Below are 20767 nucleotides of genomic sequence, written 5' to 3'. Positions count from 1 at the left end.
AAAGAGAAATTCAGTCATTAGAAGTTTGCCCTGCCCTTTCGATAGGTCATAAAAGGTTATCTCTGGTAATAACTCTATGGGCAAGACCCCCAATTTAGATTCTTCCAGGTAGCTAAGGAAGGGCAGGGTCTCAACTGCCTTCAGCTCAAAATAATTCACAGGCCAAAATGGCACATCTTTGGGAGGCCTGTTCTGAACCCCTTCAGATAATTTCTTTTTTTTTTTTTTTTTTTTTTTTTTTAAAGGGACAGAGAGAGAGAGAAAGAATCAGAGAGAGGGATAGACAGACAGGAATGGAGAGAGATGAGAAGCATCAACCATCAGTTTTTCATTGCAACGCCTTAGTTATTCATTGATTGCTTTCTCATATGTGCCCTGACCGTGGGCCTTCAGCAGACCAAGTAACCCCTTGCTGGAGCCAGTGACCTTGGGTCCAAGCTGGTGAGCTTTTTGCTCAAGCCAGATGAACCTGTGCTCAAGCTGGCGACCTCGGGGTCTCGAACCTGGTTCCTTTTGCATCCCAGTCCGACGCTCTATCCACTGCGCCACCGCCTATTCAGCCACCCCCCCCCTTCAGATAATTTCTCCCATTAGCTTTGCCCCTTTGGCCAGCCAACAAGACCATCCTAAATCACCGAACTTCCAAAATGCATGCAGTTCATCTCCTAAATCACCAGGCTTCCAAAATGTATGCAGTCCATCTCCTTCCTTCATTACTATCAAATCAAAAAATAAACAAAGTTGTTTTCTTGTAAGATTTACAAATTATTTTCCATTTGAAATCTACCGTTTCCATAGTAACCAGGGCTGATGTAACAGAATTTCTGCTGTTCCCACTTAAAGAATACTGAGTCATAAAAATGTCTTCATGCATTTATCTAAACAGATGAAGAAAAAATGTAAAAGATTACAAATATATAAACTTAAAGTATGTTCCCGAAGCTTATCAAATATTAACCAGTTCTTTAGAATACATTTGAATATCAGTGTACATTGAGATAAAAAAAATTTCAACTGAAGTTAATTTAAATTAGATATTTTAAATGAGGCTGGAGTTTATAAAGTCAGTTTTGTTGTCTAGTTAAGAGACAATAAAATGAATAATGGCTCAAGGGACTTTGAGCAACAAGACAGAAATTCAGAAAAATTCTATTTAGGCTCTGCAGTTTAAAGAGTCCTCATTAAGCTTCTTCTCTATTTTCTTCTAAAACATAATCTTGCAGAAAATCTAACTCAAGTCACCTCAGGAGTCTTGCATCTGCTCTTTTATTTGGGGAGAGAGGTATACTTTGTTTCCTGGTCCAAATTTTTAACAATTAGACTGCATAGTAGTGAAACTTTTTAAATTTAAGTAACTTATTTATATGCCAGAGGAATTCTTATACATGCATAGGAAGAGACAAGATCCCTGGTTTACTGAAATACTGTTTGTAATTGTAAAAAAAAAAGACACTTTGGAACAACCTAAATATCCATAAATATATAACCATGAAACAGTGAGAGAATTGAAAGTAGTAAGATGTAAATGCGTGTGTACATGGATAAACCTCAAAACCAAAGTCAAATGAAAAAAAAAAATTAAGCCACAAATACATACTAAAGCCACTTATTAAAAATTTTTTAATATAGCACAATACTAGATATTATTTAGGAAAAAAATAGACATGTTATGCCTATTTAAAAACCAGGAAACATATATGCCAGTTCAAGATAGACATATATCCATGGTAAAAGGAAGGAGAGAAATGTTGGGAGAACCCTTCAACTGTACAGTAACATTTTATTTCTTTTGAAAAAATGATTCTAAACAAATATGCCAAATATATTATTATTCTATCTAAGAAATGGGCACTGAGCATCTATTATAGTTTTCTGTCATTTTTATAAGTTTGAAATATGTTATAATTGTTCTTAATGAAACATTTTAAGTTGCTTCAGAACTTAGGGAAATTATTATGTTTATTAAATGACTGACTTTATGCCAGGCATTATGATAGGAATCCTCAACAACCCTGTGACTTAGCAGTTATCTCCATTTCACAGAAGGGAAAATGTGGACATTCAAAGAAGTTTAAAGAAATTTTTTTTTCTCGAATAGTCTACAGCTATTAGTAGTATATGTATAATATAATTCTATCTAAATCGTTACATTAAGACCAAGCTGTTTCCTCTATACCAAAGTGCCTTTTAATGTTATAGGGTCAACCATTGTTCCCCAGTAGGACAGCCATAGAAGTACTAAATCAACCCTACTTCTGAATGATGCTTTTCACTTAAATCCCTGATATCAGCTCATCCATTCATATTGTCAGTAGAAACTGCCAAGTACAGATTATGTGTGAGTTTTATTTATTTTGTTTCGGAGAAGAGAGTTGATAAACATCTAGTATGAGATTTCTACATCCTTAAAGTTCTACATTACACTGGATTTTTTGGACAAAAACTAGAGTAACCAAAATAATCAAAACTACACATACACACAACTCTTCCTACACAGATCAACAGGGAAAATATGTTTTGCTATAGAATGGTCATTTCATCTGTAATTTAATTATACATGGGTCTACAACTGAGTTACACTGTCAGTATGTAATTAGGTGCAGCCACTTGAGTGGCATAGTGAGTCCCATGCATACTAAAGCTTAAGACCCATCTGGGTGGCATGCTTAGAGTACAGATTCTTGGACCTCATCTCCAGTGTTGATACAGATGATCAAGTATGGGGCCCAGTAATTTACCTTTGTAACAAGCAGCCCCTGAAAACCACCAAGGTAATTTTGATGCAAGGGAAGAAAAGAATACAAGTGTGGGACCTGACTGGTGGTGGCACAGTGGATAAAGCATCAACCTGGAAACGCTGAGGTTGCCAGTTCAAAACCCTGGGCTTGCCTGGTCAAGGCACATATGGGAGTTGATGCTTCCTGCTCTTCCCCCTTCTCTCTCTCTCTCTCTCCCCTCTCTATAATGAATAAATAAAATCTTAAAAAAAAAATACAAGTGTGTGTGTGTGTGTGTGTGTGTGTGTGTGTGTGTTTGGGGGGAAAGGAGTATAAGCCTTGATTCCCTCAACAAATATTCACTGACCATCTACAACATGGTTCTAAGAACTGCAGATTTAGTATAGTGAACAAAACAAACAAGCCCTTAGGAGTTTATCAGATCCTAAAGGTGAGGGGATAGAATCAAATATATGACATTAACCAGCATAAAGTGCTATAGAAAAAAAAATAAAGTAGGTTAAAATAAATAGAAACAGGCTGTCATTTTATATAAGAATGGTCAGGTCCTGACCAGGTAGTTCAGTTCATTACAGTGTTGTCCTGATACACCAGGTTGCAGGTTTAATCCCCAGTCAGGGCAGACACAAGAATCAACCAATGGCCTGACCAGGTGGTGGCGCAGTGGATAGTGCGTCGGACTGGAATACGGAGGACCCAGGTTCGAGACCCCAAGGTCGCCAGCTTGAGCGCAGGCTCATCTGGCTTGTGCAAAAAGCTCACCAGCTTGAACCCAAGGTCACTGGCTCGAGCAAGGGGTTACTTGGTTTGCTGAAGGCCCACAGTCAAGGCATATACGAGAAAGCAATCAATGAACAACTAAGGTGTCGCAACAAAAAACTGATGATTGATGCTTCTCATCTCTCTCTGTTCCTGTCTGTCTGTCCCTATCTATCCCTCTCTCTGACTCTCTCTGTCCCTGTAAAAAATAAATATTTTTAAAACAATTTTAAAAAATATTATCAACCAATGAATGCATAAACAAGTGAAATAACAAGTTTAATGTTTCTCTCTCTTCCTTCCTCTCCTTCTAAAATCAATAAAAATACCTCAGTTATTTAAAAAAAAAAGAAGAAGAAGAATGGTTTAGGCAAGGAGACATTTGACCAGAGAACCAGGAAAACTGGTTATGTTGGGAGAAGAGGTGAAAATGTTATTAATAACTTCCTCATTCCTCAAAATAATTAATAATTTACTATATGAAATTATTTTAAGTGTAACTTTTACTACAGAAGAGGGAAAAATATTTAGTTTGTTATTTAGAGTGTCAACTCTGCTAATAACTACACAATATCTCTATAATCCTCAAAATCACTTTTGGGGGGATAATTTTCCTTGTTTGTATAATATAAAGAATACTGAGGCTCAAATCAAGTAATTTGCAAGTACATAACATTTTTCAGTAATCAAATATGGGTGCATACCCAGGTCTTTGTAATAGTCAAATCTATCACCTTCCAACTGTGCCAACTAAGCAAGTTTGTTGAATAAACTCAAAGCTGAATTTTTATGTGCTCAAGATTTCTAAAAAATTGAAAAAAAAAAGTTACCAAAAGTACAATTTGTTAACAAAAAGGAAAGGAGTATGTCTCTCATTTTAATAACAAATCTTGGCAAAGGAAAAACTATTTTTCCCTTTACTTTTTCAAAAATTTTCCTAGTTAAAACAATCATTTATTCAATTAGTACATTATTTATACAGTTCCCCATTAGGGAAACAATTATTTTCGTTCTTAAACTTTACTGAAGATCAAGTTTTAAGATGTAAAATGCAATAAAATTCTTTTTGCCCATCTTTTAAAATATAAGATGCAATAAAATTCTATTTGCCCATCTTTGGTACTGCATTTATGTATTTATCTGTATATGTATAAATGTGTAACTTACTGTTTCAGATTTACTGACACAATGCTTGGTACATCTAAACAATATATCATGAATAAGTGAGGAAGGTCCCCACCCTATCTACCTCAAGCCATCATTAGAGAGCAAGGCACTATGCTGGATACAAAAGAAGTACAATTTGCTAATAACAGTGCCAATCTCAAAGTTCTGACACAGAAAAAGTATAAATGGACAGTGTAAAGAAAGTGCTATAAGTCACTGGTCCCCAACCCCTGGGCCACAGACCAGTACCAGTCCGCAGAGAAAGAATAAATAACTTACATTATTTCCATTTTATTTATATTTAAGTCTGAACGATGTTTTATTTTTTTTAAATGACCAGATTCCCTCTGTTACATCCATCTAAGACTCACTCTTGACGCTTGTCTCGTAAGTTCGACAATTATATTTAAAAATACCAGTTTTTACGCCGGTCGCGTAATTTTATTTTGTGCATTTATCCATCCCACCCTAAAGGCCGGTCTGTGAAAATATTTTCTGACATTAAACCGGTCCGTGGCCCAAAAAAGGTTGGGGACCACTGCTATAATCGATTATTTAAACTAGGGTGGTTAATGAAAACATCCTGGAGAAGGCATCTCTCTGAGCCCCGAAAATCAGATTTAAGCTAACCATAAAAGTTTAGGCTAAAAGTGCTGGGCCTGTATGCCTTTCTTTCTAAAATCAAGAAAAATACCTTAGTTATTAAAAAAAAAAAAAAAAAAAAAAAAAAGAATGGTTAGGCAAAGACATTCGAGCAATGAACTGGGAAAATTGGTTATGTTGGGAGAAGAGGTAAAAATGTTATAAATAACTTCCTCATTCCTCAAAATAATTTACTGTATGAAATTATTTTAGGAAAATATCCTGAAGAGAGCTGCGGAAAATCTTGAAGTAGAGGGGTGATAAGATCAAAGCTGTATGACAAAGATAAGCTGAAAGTGATGAGTGAGTAAGAGGTGTAACAAGAGTCTAAAAACAGAGAAATCAGATATAAGTCAACTGGAAGAGACTGAGCATTGGGTGAGAAGCCCAAAGTCAGGAGGTGACAGTAAAAAGGGAAAGTGATGCAACAGCTACCTAGTTCAACATCTTTCTTTGGACCAGGCAGCAAACAACACTAAATTATTCCATCATTTTATAAGAGGCATTCTCTTTTCTTATAAGCCTTTAAAAAAGCAACAATGAACTAAATTTCCATTTCCAAAAACATTTTTGATACAGTGACTACAAAGTTTTGTAACACAGGAATCAGGAATCTATCAAAATCAGAGTTGAGTAGGTTTCCTTGACTCAGGCAAATAGTTTAAATATTCCCTTTTTGGCCCAAAATAATTAACTCTGTACTAAGTTAAAAGATATTAAACTCATAGAAGAGCTATTGAAATTTGAGATAACCAGTTAGGAAAGGAGCCATAAAAATAAATAAATAAATAAGTAAGTAAATAAATAAATAACATCACACACACAAGGACCCAAGCTTAAATTTAGAATAGTGTTTTCATGACAAATCTCAAATAGGTATCTATCTGCCAAGACTTTGGAAATAAGACTCTTAAGTTCCATTTTGCCACAACTCTCTACCTCAGATGACTCGTTAAAAGCAGTAGTTTAAAAGAAGACAAGTAATGTCTCTCACACTCACACACACACACACACATACACACACACACACTCAAATTCCAAACTTAGCTCAATACAGGTAAATTTCCTACTAAAAAGGCAGTAAAAAGAAGGGTATAATGCCAAAAACAGACAAATAAACATCCTTCTAGCTAGATAAAATGTGACTAATTTGAAAAAACAAAAGGCATAAGAAAGTCAAAGGTTCTCACCATACTCTTCTTTTATCCTTTCTCTACTTTGGCAATTTTAAAGTACATATAAGAATTTCCTGTGGTAGATAAATACACATGCTCAAAAACACATTTCAGGCTTGTTAGACAATTTTTTGAGGAATTATCCAGTTATTTAAATCAATTCTTTCTTCCACTTGGGTAGAAAAAACATTCCATACTCCTTTTTAATAAACATGCTCTAACACCATTTGCTCTTTCAACTACCTCTACCTAATTGCTTTTAATTACTTTTTAAAGCAACCCTTTTAGAAAATTCTTAGAAAGGATAGGTGCTTAAATTATTCTGTAGAAAGCTTATTAACACACTGCCTATCTTTATTATCTTCACACAAGTAGTATATCCTACACCAGGGGTCCCCAAACTAAGGCCCGCGGGCCACATGCGGCCCCGAGGCCATTTATTCGGCCCCCGCCACACTTCCGGAAGGGGCACCTCTTTAATTGGTGGTCAGTGAGAGGAGCATAGTTCCCATTGAAATACTGGTCAGTTTGTTGATTTAAATTTACTTGTTCTTTATTTTAAATATTGTATTTGTTCCCGTTTTGTTTTTTTACTTTAAAATAAGATATGTGAAGTGTGCATAGGGATTTGCTCATAGTTTTTTTTTATAGTGCAGCCCTCCAACGGTATGAGGGACAGTGAACTGGCCCCGTGTAAAAAGTTTGGGGACCCCTGTCCTACACACTGCTCTCTAAGACCCATTCATTTTTCAAGGCCTGACAAAGTCCACCCTTCTCCATAAAGTCTTCCTCAACAACACTAGCACAAAGTAATTTCTACTTCTGAAAATATAAGTTTTTAATTTTTTTTTATCTATTCATTTTAGAAAGAAGAGAGAGTGAGGGGGAGAGAGAGAGAGAGAGAGAGAGAGAGAGAGAGAAGGGGGGAAGAGCAGGAAGCATCAACTCCCATATGTGCCTTGACCAGGCAAGTGTAGGGTTTTGAACCAGCAACCTCAGCGTTCCAGGTCGATGCTTTACCCATGCGCCACCACAGGTCAGGCTGAAATTATAAGCTTAATAAGTTTATAATTTCACAAATTTTGTGCTCACAAATATATATTAAGTCCATCTGATCTCCCATCTATATGAAAGATTAAAACAAGGGTCTGTTCTGCACTTTTCTACATTGGTGTTCATTACAAGCAACTACTGCAAAGCCCTATTTATATAAGATAGATGCTCAATGTGTTAACTTTTAACATCAACGGAAAAAAGCTAGATCTTTGTCTAAGTATGGTCCTCTACCTGCCTCTCCTTCACCTTGTTAACTCCCAAAAGAAAACTAATCCCAGCCCCTTAAGGTTCTCCTTTACATTGAAAAGGGTTAACTTTCTTTGTATACTCAATACATGCCAAGTGCTATAAGACATTTTCTTTCTTTTTTTTTTTTTAGCATGAGCACACGAGAGATGGACAGACAGGGACAGAGATGAGAAGCATGAATTCTTCATTGCGGCTCCTTAGTTGTTCATTGATTGCTTTCTCATATGTGCCTTGACCAGGGGGCTACAGCAGACTGAGTGGCCCCTTGCTCAAACCAGCGCCCTTGAGCTTCAAGCCAGTGACCTTTGGGCTCAAGCCAACAACCATGGGGTCATGTCTATGATCTCACGATCAAGCTGGCAACTCCACGCTGAAGCTGGCGACCTCAGAGTTACGAACCTAGGTCCTCAGCATCCCAGGCTGAAGCTCTATCCACTGTGCCACCGCCTGGTCAGGTAAGACATTATCTTTTAATCTTAAACTTCTAAGGTTGGTATTTTTTTTAAGTTGAGGAAGCTGAAACTTGGTTGTGGTAGCAATTTGAGCCCAGCTCCTAAATTTGGAGTTTCTACTACACTATTGGACCCTGAAGCAGATCTGCATATGACATTAAAAAGAAAGAGGATTAAAGAGTATCTTTCAAAGAAAAGTTTAAAAATATATACAATTAAAGAAAAATTCTCCAGTGGAATACCTACAGATTTAGAAGAGATTAACAACTAATAATAATTGAAAAGTTGTCATTTTATTTAAGAAAACACTCACATGGAACCATTCTAAATTTTTAAAGCATACTACTCTCCAAACCCACAAAATTAAAAAGCAAATATAAAAAGGAACTTCTTGTATGTAAAAGGGCATTTACAAAAGAGTAAAAGAAACAGAGAGATGGTCAAAGAATACAAAAATCCAATTAATAAAAATAATTCATATTCAGTTACCCTATTCAATTTTCAAAATCAACTGTAATCAAAGAAATGCAAATGAACCCCAATTTTACCTGTGTTGATATTTTTAAATAACAACACCTACTTGTAAACAAAGGTACAGGGGGTCCTCGGGTTATAACAGTCTAGGCATAGGATGTTTCAAGTTTACGCACACTCTCATAAAAACTTTTAAAAATTGAGATATGCCCTGATCAGCTGGCTCAGCAGTAGAGCATCGCTGGGCAATAGAGCGTAGGCCCAGCATGTAGAAGTCCCAGGTTCAATTCCCAGTCAGGGTACACAGGAGAAGTGACCATCTGCTTCTCCACCCTTCCCCCACCCCTTCTCTTTCTCTCTCTCTCTCTTTTCCCTTCCCACAGCCATGGCTCAAATGATATGAGCAGGTTGGTTCTAGGCACTGAGGATGGCTCCATGGCCTCTGCCTCAGGCACTGAAATAGCTAGGTTGCTGAGCAATGGAGCAGCAGCCCCAAATGAGCAAAGCATCACCCTGTAGGGGGCTTGCTGGGTGGATCACAGGTCCAGCGCATGCATGAGTCTGTCTCTCTGCCCCCCAACCTCCCCACCTTGCGCTTTAAAAAAAATTGAGACATGTTTTGGCTTACACCGTTAGCATTGTCATACTTAGGACTATAGGAGCAAACTAGTTTGGTTGTGCGTGATGGAAGAATACACAGTAACACAGCATGAATGAGGGAGTTGGCGTCCCCCAGTACACTCACCTACACCATTTTGGACTGTTAAAAGTGACTGTTCCATTCGTGTTGCTTTATTAGATGACTTTTTGGTCCTTATCATGGCTCCTAAACATAAGTCAGTCTTCAGATGGTAGTACTTCAAAGATGAAAGTCATCACAATGGATGTCAGAGAGCTACTGGCATCACATGGAAGAGGAGCTGTCTGCTGAGGACCTCACTCAGCTGAACAAGCAGCTGATTGAAGAGGAGGAGATAGAAACTCCAGAACCCAAGAGATGTACTACCAAGGGTTTGGCAGAAGGTTTTTCTATGGGAGAGGATGGATTGGCAAAATTTCAGGCTGAGGACCCCAGTGATGACAGATTCAGTAAGGTCTACAGAGCTGTTATAGATGCCTTGCAATGCTACAGGCAGATTTTGGAAGAGAAGAAGTCATCAACCTTCCAAACTAGCCCCAGACTAGCCTGGAACAATTCTTTAAGAAGGTAGAGAGGCCTGCAACAGATCCAGTACCCTCTACATCAGCTGCTTCTCAAGATGAAACACCTGTAGTACAGGTAGAATCATCTCCAGCATCTCCTGCACGTTCCTTAGGCAATCCTGATTCATCTGACCCAGTATCTCTAGCTCCTTCTGCAGGTTCTCCTGCCTCTCCAGCTTTGTCCTTGGAATAGGTCATTCTCTATCACCTTGCAATGCCCCTTCCAGTGTGCAAGCCAATCACAGGAATAAAGGTACGGATTTTTTTTTTTACACTCATTTTTTCTTTACTATAGTACAGTATATTTATGTCCTTTTCCTTTTTCTATGGCTTACCGTATTTCCCCATGTATGAGACACACTCTTTTCCAAAAACTTTGGGGTCTAAAAACTGGCTGCATCTTATACAGTGGTTGTACATTTTTTACTTGTATTTCCCACTTTTTCGCGCTTGTCCTTGCACTCATTGTTTCGTACTTGTTACCGGTATATTACAGTGGATTCTGTTTTGCCACGTTCTGCCCAGAAATGTCCCAGAAAAAAATTTTGTACAGTGCTGAATTCAAGTTAAAAGTGATCCAGTTTGCAAAAGTGAATGGAAATCATGCTGCTGAACATAAGTTTGGTCCTCCTCCAACTGAGAAATCAATCCGAGACTGGCTACAGGACGAAGAAATCCTACTGAAAACGTCATGGCAGAAGAAGGCCAAGAGAGGAAAGTCAGCAAAATGGCCTGATATAGAGAGGGAATTGAAGATATGGATTGAAGAGCAAAAGGCAATTGGAATTCCTGTGTCCACAAAGATGGTTCAGCATAAGACAAGAAAAATTGCTTGATGTCAGCAATAACAAACACTTCAAAGCTGGCAGGAGAGACGAATGGAATCAATGGATGAAGTCTTCTGGGAACAATTTGACACCAGCAGGAAGAGTGAAGAAATCAACCATAGGATAAGTCTGTACCTGGGTGAAAAGATCCTGGGATAATATCAAGATTTAGATCATTGTCAAGTCATTTAAGATGTGTGGCATTTCAAATGCCATAGATGGAACTGAGGATGAGGCAATATATAAAGACAGTGATTCATCATCAGACAAAGATGAGGATAAGCTAATCGATGGGAGTTTTTACAGTGATGAGTTGTATAGCCCTGGCCGGTTGGCTCAGTGGTAGAGCGTCGGCCTGGCGTGTGGGGGACCCGGGTTCGATTCCCGGCCAGGGCACATAGGAGAAGCGCCCATTTGCTTCTCCACCCCCACCCCTCCTTCCTCTCTGTCTCTCTCTTCCCCTCCCGCAGCCAAGGCTCCATTGGAGCAAAGATGGCCCGGGCACTGGGGATGGCTCCTTGGCCTCCGCCCCAGGCGCTAGAGTGGCTCTGGTCACAGCAGAGCGACGCCCCGGAGGGGCAGAGCATCGCCCCCTGGTGGGCAGAGCGTTGCCCCTGGTGGGCGTGCCAGGTGGATTCCGGTCAGGCGCATGCGGGAGTCTGTCTGACTGTCTCTCCCCGTTTCCAGCTTCAGAAAAATACAAAAGAAAAAAAAAAAAAAAAAAAGAGTTGTATGAATTTGATGATGAGCAAAACTTGAGTTCAATAACTTTATGTAATACATTTTAAATTTCAGGCCCCAAAATTAAGGTGCGTCTTATACATGGGGAAATACGGTAGTTGTATTTTTATGTTCTCTAGATTATAATTTTACAACTGTGTTAGGATAGGTAAGTGACTTAGGCTAGGGTGTGTTTTAACTTTTAACGAAATTCAGGTTATGTCACTGTCGTAGGAATGGAACTATGTCATAACCCAAGGACCCCCAGTTTTTGTAAAGCACAAACCTAACCTTAATGGGAAAAAGAATGGATACAACCTTTCTGAATCGATTTGCTGATGTGTGTCTTCAATCTTTAAAATATACATTACATTTGACCCAGCAATCTACTTTTATAACCTCATCCTAAAGTTCAAGATTTATCTACAAAGATGTTTATCCAGCATTATTCACAAGAAATAACCCTATCTCCAAAAGAAGGATTAGATAAATAATACTACAATGCTACTTAGGAAATCATGTTGTAGAGATTATTTAATCACAAATGCATGAAATGAAAAAGTAAATTACAAAATTACAGTAAGATCTCAATTTAGGAAAAATCAAAATTGTGCATTTAAAAAGGGATGTAAAGTAGATTATATTAAAATGTCAGCTGTGGTTACCAGTAGTTGATAATAATTTTTACATTCTTCCTTTTTATTTTGTGTTTTCCAAATGTCTACAAAGATTATTGCTTTTGGCCTGACGCAGTGGATAAAGCATCGACCTGGAAAGCTGAGGTCAGCAGTTCGAAACCCCGTGCTTGCCTGTTCAAGGCACTTATGGGGAGTTGCTCCCTGGTCCTCCCTCTCCCCTCTCTAAAATGAATAATAAAAAAAAGATTACTTTTCAAATTTTAAAAAAAAATCAAAACTTTTACAACAAAGTATGAATTACCATATTACTCCTATTAGGTAAAGAGCTGTGATCACAAATCCTGTTCAATCCATCACAAGTGTAGCTGTAAAGGCAGTAAATTTCTATCTTAACATCCAATTGTGCCCTGGCCAGACAGCTCAGTTGGTTGGAGCATCATCCCAATACGCAAAAGTCAAGAGGTTCGATCCCCAGTCAGGGCACATACAAGAACAGACTGATGTTCCTCTCTCTCTCTCTAAAATCTATCAATAAATTTTTTTTAAGTCATCCAATTGTAAGACATTTGACATTAACTACATTGTTAACCTTCCCTTGACCTTTTAATCTACTTTAGCATTTTTGAGAAACGATATCCAAGTGCACTGCCATTTTCCTGCAATAAAAAGCCTCTCAACTCTAAAAATTCCACATAGCCAGTTTATACAGTCATATTTATTTTAAAATTAAACTGCTGATGAAAACAATATCTGAACATCTGATTAATAACTGTCTTCAAAAAAATCTAAAAATAAGGGTAAAATTTATTTATAAAAAAAATAATATTACATATAACTAGAAAGATTAATGGAACAATACAATCTATAAAGTCTAATCGATATAGGTAAAAAAAAAATCTCTCTCCGACTTTAATTAAAAAATCACCCCATTCTGATAAAAGTGAACCTAATCCAATTTTTAATATCTCATAAGTCCATTCATTCAAATATAGGAAAAACAGCTTTAGTGTGTCAATTTCACCCCCCTTTAAAGAGTGTCTGTAAGAAAGGCTTAAAGCTTCTAAAGTTTGTCTTTACAAATTATCTATTTAATAATAATAATAAAATGTTTAAAGACCTGCAAGTTTGCTACGGTTGATATCAACCACCAGGAGGGGAAAAAATGTTATTACTGAGATAGTATTAAATTCCAAGCCTCCACTCTGAAGGTCATAAAAAGTTTACAGAACTCAAAAGTAAGTCTTTAGTTAAAATATGTTCTAATCACTATCCATTACTCGACTGTAAATGATTACATCAAGGGGGGAAAAAAACCTTTTTATGTGATTCACAATTAGTGTGGTATCAAGTCAGTCATTTTTTAGGCATTCTTATGCATAAAAGATCCTAGTTCGATTTTGCACGTTTACTGTTTGAAAAGCACTCTACTTGGAAACTGCCATGACCTTAACTAAAGACTTAATTCATACTGAATCCTGTAATTAAAATAAACAATTTCAGAAGAATACACTGACACATGATTAAGTGATTCTCTAAAACGAGTTTATTAAAATGAAGACAGCAGGCCCTGGCCGGTTGGCTCAGCGGTGGAGCGTCAGCCTGGCGTGTGGGGGACCCGGGTTCGGTTCCCAGCCAGGGCACATAGGAGAGGCGCCCATTTGCTTCTCCACACCCCCCCCCCTTTCCTCTCTGTCTCTCTCTTCCCCTCCCGCAGCCAGGGCTCCATTGGAGCAAAGATGGCCCGGGCGCTGGGGATGGCTCCTTGGCCTCTGCCCCAGGCGCTAGAGTGGCTCTGGTCGCGGCAGAGCGACGCCCCGGAGGGGCAAAGCATTGCCCCCTGGTGGGCAGAGCATCGCCCCTGGTGGGCGTGCCAGGTGGATCCCGGTCGGGCGCATGCGGGAGTCTGTCTGACTGTCTCTCCCCGTTTCCAGCTTCAGAAAAATGCAAAAATAAAATAAAATAAGACAGCAGAAACATGAATGTATATTTTTCTTATAAAAACTAAACTAAGTCCTTTCAAGTCACCTATTTTACAAATTAATTTTTAGTTCAAAGTCTCATCTTAGATAACCACACTGTTGTGGTTAATAACTACCATCAACAGAATGTTTTCCACTGGGTTAAGCACTTTTATCACGTTTAATACTCACAATAACCCTAATCATGAACACATTATCACTATTTTACAGATAAAGTTAAATATTTACTTACCACCCTTGCCCAAACTAAACCTCTGTTCACATTACAGGAAAAACAAATTAGAAGATACTTCCTGACTGCAAATATATACATATAAATAATAACACAAGTAGTCAAAGTGGCACATTTTTACATATATAGTACTGGATCTTAAGCACAGTCAACTTTACGATTTACAACACACTTCTATCCTGTCATCTCATTTGTTTCCCACAACACATCTGTTAAGAGGATTATTATCACCACCATATGTGAAGGCTACAAGACTCAGAGAATTTAAGTGAAGTCACTCAACTTTTGATTCCTTGTTAATTTTCCATAAACTTTCTTTTCTATGATTAAAGAAACACATTACCCTGGCCCTAGCCAGTTAGTTCAATTGGTTAGAGCATCTCCTCGATATGCAAAGGTTGTAGGTTCGATCCTGGGTCACAAAACATACATGGATCTCTCTCTCTAAAATCAACAAATAAAACTTTTACATTAAAAAAATTATCCCCACCTGACCTGTGGTGGCACAGTGGATAAAGTACGGACCTAGAATGCTGAGGTCGCCAGTTCAAAACTCTGCACTTGTCTGGTCAAGGCACATATGGGAGTTAACGCTTCCAGCTCCCCCCCCCCCCCCGTGTGTTCTCTCTCTCCCCCCCCCTAAGAAAAATGAAAAAATAAAATTTAAAAAATTACCCTCACAATCTGTTATTATGCAATAAAAAGATAAAATGTACTAGAGATCCTAGATAAGCATCTTACATTAGTTACATACTTCACCAAGTTAATAGAGTTACTAGTTATTTTTATGCCAACCATAGAAATACAAACTGTATGAATAATTTTATTAAGTTGGTGTGTTAGCAAGGGAATCCCGTATATCCTACTTGTACTGCCTAAAAGACTAAACCCCAAGTCAGTCAGAAGTGCAAACTATCTCTTTGGGAGTATATAAGATGCATAAATAAGTCTCTCATGACTTAACAGTTGTTTCACATAGAGATGATCTGCCCATAAAACCAGCTACCTTATGGCCACTTGCTCCAGAGTAAAGAGTGAGAGTGGCTACTTCAGGTATATACACACATTTCTATAAAAGTCTACCCAAGTTTAGCAAATATGTGTACACTCAAACACACAAAGATGTGTTTAGCAATAACTTGAAAAATGGTTTTTAAAATAGTTACCTTGGCATACCTGGGCCAGTTGGCTCAGTGGTAGAACATGGGCCCAGGGTGTGGATGTCCCAGGTTAGATTCCAAGGAGACCATTGCTTCTCCACCCCTTTTTCCCCTTCTTCTCTCTCTCTCTCTCTCTTCCACTCCCACAGCCCCAGCTCAATTGGTTCAAGGGAGTTGGCCTCCAGTGCAGAGGATGGCTCTGAGGCCTCTGCCTCAGGCACTAAAACAATGGCTTCATTGCTGAGCAAAGGAGGAACGGCCCAGGATGGGCAGACCAGCGCCCCCAGATGGGCTTGCCTGGTGGATCCTGGTCAGGGCACATGTGGGAGTCTGTCTCTGTCTCCCCTCCTCTCACTAAAATAAAAGTTACCTTGGCTTCGCATTTAAGAATACTTAATGCTTGTCAATGTCCACAACAAGCAATTGTTCTACTTTATTACAGTACTTCTTTCTACAAAATTTCCCTTCCTTTAAATTTTCCACTCCACTTAGTAGCTTGCCTTGCCTTTACTTTTTGTTTTTAAGATTTTATTTATTGATTTTAAAGAGGAGAGAGAAAGGGGGGAGTGGAAGGGGAAGCAGAAAGCATCAACTCATAGTTGCTTCTCATATGTGCCTTGACTGGGCAAGCCAGGGGTTTTGAACTGGCAACCTCAGTGTTCCAAGCTGACGCTTTATCCATTGCACCCTGCCTTTACTTTTTAACTGCCCTAATCTTCTCACTAGTATAATTTCAGACTTCAAAGTTTTACCCAATCACCTCTAACTATGTGATAATTTTATTTCCTTCCTTCCTTCCTTCCTTCCTTCCTTCCTTCCTTCCTTCCTTCCTTCCTTCCTCCCTCCCTCCCTCCCTCCCTCCTTCCTTTTATTAAGTGAGAGGCAGGGAGGCAGAGACAGACTGCAGCATGCACCTCAACCAGTATCCACCAGGCAAACTCCCTACCAGGCCATACTCTGCCTGTCTGGGCCACTGCTCCACTGCTCGGCAACCAAGCCATTTTAGCACCTGAGGAAGGCTACGGAGCCATCCTCAGCACCAGGGGCCAACTTTGCTCAAACCATTAGAGCCATGGCTGCAGGAGGAGAAGAAAAAGAGAGAAAGATGAAGAAGGGGGAGGGATGGAAAAGCATAAGGCCGAACCCAGGATTTCCACACTCCAGGCCAATGCTCTACCACTGAGCCAACCAGCCAGGGCCTCGTGATAATTTTCAATGCAAAAAAGGCCTCCTTACCTCCTCTAAGCCTGGTAAGAAACAGTAAGAGTGCCTCTGAGTAGTTTCTGAGATTGTTGACAAGTCACAATCACTGCCTCCATCAGGAATAACTTAATTCCCTCACAGGAAGGTTTTAAGAAATAAAACCAAAGCAAGATGTTTAAAGTGTTTCTGTAAGTAACAAGTGTTACCCTACTGCCATCATATTTTCAGATTATTGTTTTTTTCTGCTATCCATTTTTAAAGCTATTAGAGAAAGCCCTCAACCATTCCTCTGCATTATGAGTGCTGAAAAAAGAGTAAAAGTAAGAAGAAACTTGCATCAGTAACGTATTCATTGGGGAATCAAGCTCAGTATTCTACATTCCCAATTATCTTACTTAAGTTATATAATGACCAAGAAAGGAAACAACACACCTGAACTTTGAAACCCTAAAATGGCTACACAGACAGACTACAGTATTATCACACTTTTAAAAAGAAAGAAAGACAGCTGTTTCCCAGCACCCATCCCAGAGAAAACCTCCTTTGGTAAAGCTGTAAATTACCATTACAAAAAAAATTTAACTTCTATTCCCATTCCTTACCTTTTTGGCTCTTAAATTTGAGTCTGCCAAGTGGCTTTGCTTACAATTGTGTGTCAAACAGGTCTTCTGCTAGAGTATAAACAATTTTTTAAATGCATATTGCTAGGAAGAGTCACAATATTAAAGATATGTCTTGAACTACCACATCAAACTAGGTGACAGTCTTCCAGGTAGCTGCTCTCAGCAGCTGCTTAATATCAGACAGATGAGGGGAGGGGGGCAAATCACAGTTTTGGAAAAATTCTAGCAATTTCAACAAATTACATTTACTTGTGAATATTCAAAAACTTTACCCTAAAGTTATAAAATAGTAGCAAATAAAAAGAGAATTCCAAAATAGGTATACTTGACTTAAGGCCAGAATCTCATTTTAAACTTATATTAGTTGATTGATTTTAGAGATTTAGAGAGAAAGGGGAAGGAAGGAGGAAGGAGGAAGAAGACAGACAGATATCGATCTGTTATTCTACTAATTTATGTATTCATTGGTTGATTCTTGTATGTGCCCTGACTGGGGATAGAACCCATAACCTTGGCATATTGGGACAACATTCTAACCAGCAAAGCTATCCAACTGGGGCAAGGCCAGAATCTCATTTTAAATCCATGGTTTATTTTCCTTATAATAAATACCTCTTTACTGTAAGACAGCTCCTTCTTCATCCAAAAAGAGAATTTCAAAGGATTTCAAAACACTTGACTGAATAGGTTTAATCACATCCACATATTCCTCTCATCCTACAGTCATTACAATGAGTGTTAATATTTTATAAAGAGCCTACATTACTAAAAGGAGTAAGCTCTTCTCCTAAAAGAGACAAGGAGCACGTTCCTAAGACTTAAACTATTGGATTCACCCCTACTTAGCTCTTCAACCTAACTTATCCAGAAAGCAGAGGGTGACAGAGTTTCCACAGTCAAAAACAGATGAGTCCAGCCTGACCTGTGGTGGCACAGTGGATAAAGCGTTGACCTGGAAATGCTGAGATTGCCGGTTCGAAACCCTGGGCTTGCCTGGTCAAGGCACATATGGGAGTTGATGCTTCCAGCTCCTCCCCACCTTCTCTCTCTGTCTCTCTCTCCTCTCTCTCCCTCTCTGTCTCTCTCTCTCTCCCTTTCTCTCTCCTCTCTAAAATGAATAAAATTTAAAAAAAAAACAAAACAAAAAAAAACAGATGACTCCCCACTCACTCACAGCCTGTTTGCTCTTATGTTAAACACAAATCTTAACAAATTTATTTGGTTTTTTAAGGAAGTGATAGGTGATTCAGAGCAAATTAGCAGGGAAAGGGACTGTTTCAGGCATTCCCTTGTTAGGAATGACCATCAAGTGAAGTCTAACTCCAGAAAGAAAAAAAAAAAAAAGACTAAAAATCTGAGTAGCAGACGGAGCATTTAATAAATGGCAAGCCCTGTTTACCAAGTCTTAAGAATTGCATCTCTTCTCAGTGTACCACAGCATAAAAACCATCTTCACAGTCATGATTGAGTCATAAAGTTATGCTTCTGATTAGGCAAGTCATAAAACACTTTGAAACTACATCTAAAACGGTTACCTTAAAAAAACAGATAGACAGACACACACATATATCTCTCAGAGTCCAAAAGAGGTAAATTAACCAAATCATGAGCACTCCAAGACAATTACTTGAGAATTCCAACCAGAAGAGCTCTAAGACAGCTCCTTTTTTGTTTATTTTTACTGTGTAAACAGTTCTGTCATGTGCTTTGACTGGCAGGTAATAATAAAATCACCTTTACTTCCTGTTCTTTTTCCCTCAACAAAACTCTACAATTTGTCATCACCTCCACATGTCCAAGGGCTACTATAAATTACGAACCATGTTTCCCATAAACTTTTCTATTAAAGGGAGTCTTCATACTTAAAATCTTAGTAAAATGTTTCATATTTCATCTCACAAAATCTTAATCAGATTTTGGAAAGTGAGCATTCTGAAAAACACAAGTTCGTATTTAGTGTAGTTAACAAACTCCGTACTAACCCAACAGTAAACCTTTATTATTTTAAGCCTTAGAAAAACTTCATACCTTTAAGTACCATCAAAATTCTCAATCAGAACTTCATGCGTTCAATTCACACTACAGCGAAACATCAAATGCTACATTCCTAAAAATAGGGTTGCCATCAGCGAGAGGGACACACAACACTCCGCTGCCAACGCAAGAGCGTCTCCGAGGGGGCAGTGCGCTCCTGGTACACATACAGTAGGAACTCAATTCAGCAAAACCCGGGAGCGAAGGATCAGGTGACTTCACACCGGGCACTTTCGGCCAGATCGGGCCTTACTAAGGTCTGAGTGATCATAACCCCAGTGTGACAACTGAACCTGGACTCGCATCCTAGTCACGCGCAACCGCGCGAATAGGTTCGGGGCCGAGGGGCCCTGGACGCGAGCGCCCGGGTACGGCCCTGCCTGCGGACAGCGACTCGGCCCTGGAAGGGTGTTTGGGGAGCTTTCCGACCTGGCAGCGGGATGTCGGCTCCCCCTGCGCGCTCTGCGACCTCCTGCTCCGCGGGACCCATCACACCCCGTTACCCCGTCCTCCTTTTCCGCACGAGGGGCACAGGACAGCGAGCGCCCGCGGGTGACAGCTCGCCCTGCAGCGTCTGGCGCTGTCCGGGACCCCGCCGCCGCCGCCCTCCCCGCGCCCCTGTCCTCTGCCCGGGCTCAAGGCCGCCCCCTCAGGTCGGGGCGGACGCAGCGCCAGCCACGCGGCCGACGGCCAGGGGGCCGGGCCGGGCGCAGACGCGCGCCTCCCGCTCGCCCGACAGCGGCGGGCGCTGCAGCCCGGGACGCCCTCTCCGGCCGCGCGCGGCGGGAGCACGGGGCGCGGCGGGAGCTAGGCCCGGACGCCCGGCGCGGCGGCGGGAGGAGAGCCGAGCCAACCGCGGACGGCGACCCCGCCGCCGCTGGCCGGTGCCCGCGAGCCCCAGCGGCCAGCGCCCCTTCCCCACCCGGGCCCCGCGGGCTGCGCCCCACCGGCCCGTACCTAGGAGGGTCGTGGACGAGACGTGGTTAACCGCGGTGTCTGACTCGCTGGTCTGCCGCCGGCGTCGCAGCTCCGGGTGCGGCCGCTGCCTCCGCGCTACCTCGTCCCCCTCCGCCATCTTGTACCGATTTAAAATTAACTCCCCACTGACGTCAAACGCCGCCGCCGCTTTATCAACCTCCCGGGAGCCGGCGGGGCGCGGACAGGTCCTAGCGCCGCCCTCAACCAGCGCCTCCCTGTCCTCCCCACGCCCTCCCCTGTCACGCCCATCGGCACCCTCGCTCCGCCTCCGCAGTGCCCACCAGCCGCCAGCTTTTCCTGGCTTTTCCCTTCTAGGAGAAATCGGGCTGCGCCTCCACCGCCACCCTCTCACATCCCCACATCCTTGAGCGCAGTACCACACCCCCTTAGCGCAGGGCTGGTCTATATAAACCCAGAAGGGATCTCCCTAGAATCAAGTCCCTCCTTCCCAGTTCAGG

At 40.5% G+C, this 20767-nt stretch overlaps 1 protein-coding gene across 3 annotated transcripts in view; it reads right to left on the bottom strand.

Annotated features, from left to right (window-relative positions):
- Positions 1-20449, bottom strand: part of ATL2 (atlastin GTPase 2) — a 59740-nt gene extending 39291 nt beyond the window's left edge. Inside the window, exon 1 of one of the 3 annotated variants that reach the window (XM_066378477.1) lies at positions 20289-20449. In XM_066378477.1, the coding sequence (XP_066234574.1) occupies positions 20289-20406 (118 nt within the window). In that variant the 5' untranslated portion in view covers positions 20407-20449. Of the gene's footprint in view, positions 1-19760; positions 19953-20288 lie in introns of those variants that run through there. The other 2 variants (XM_066378475.1, XM_066378476.1) reach the window with 2 other exon arrangements.
- Positions 20450-20767: the final 318 nt, after the last annotated feature.

This window comes from Saccopteryx leptura, chromosome 3 (assembly GCF_036850995.1).
Source record: "Saccopteryx leptura isolate mSacLep1 chromosome 3, mSacLep1_pri_phased_curated, whole genome shotgun sequence".
Lineage (NCBI taxonomy): Eukaryota > Metazoa > Chordata > Mammalia > Chiroptera > Emballonuridae > Saccopteryx > Saccopteryx leptura.
Note: the sequence above shows the minus strand (reverse complement) of the source record. Positions and strands in the feature narration are given on the sequence as shown.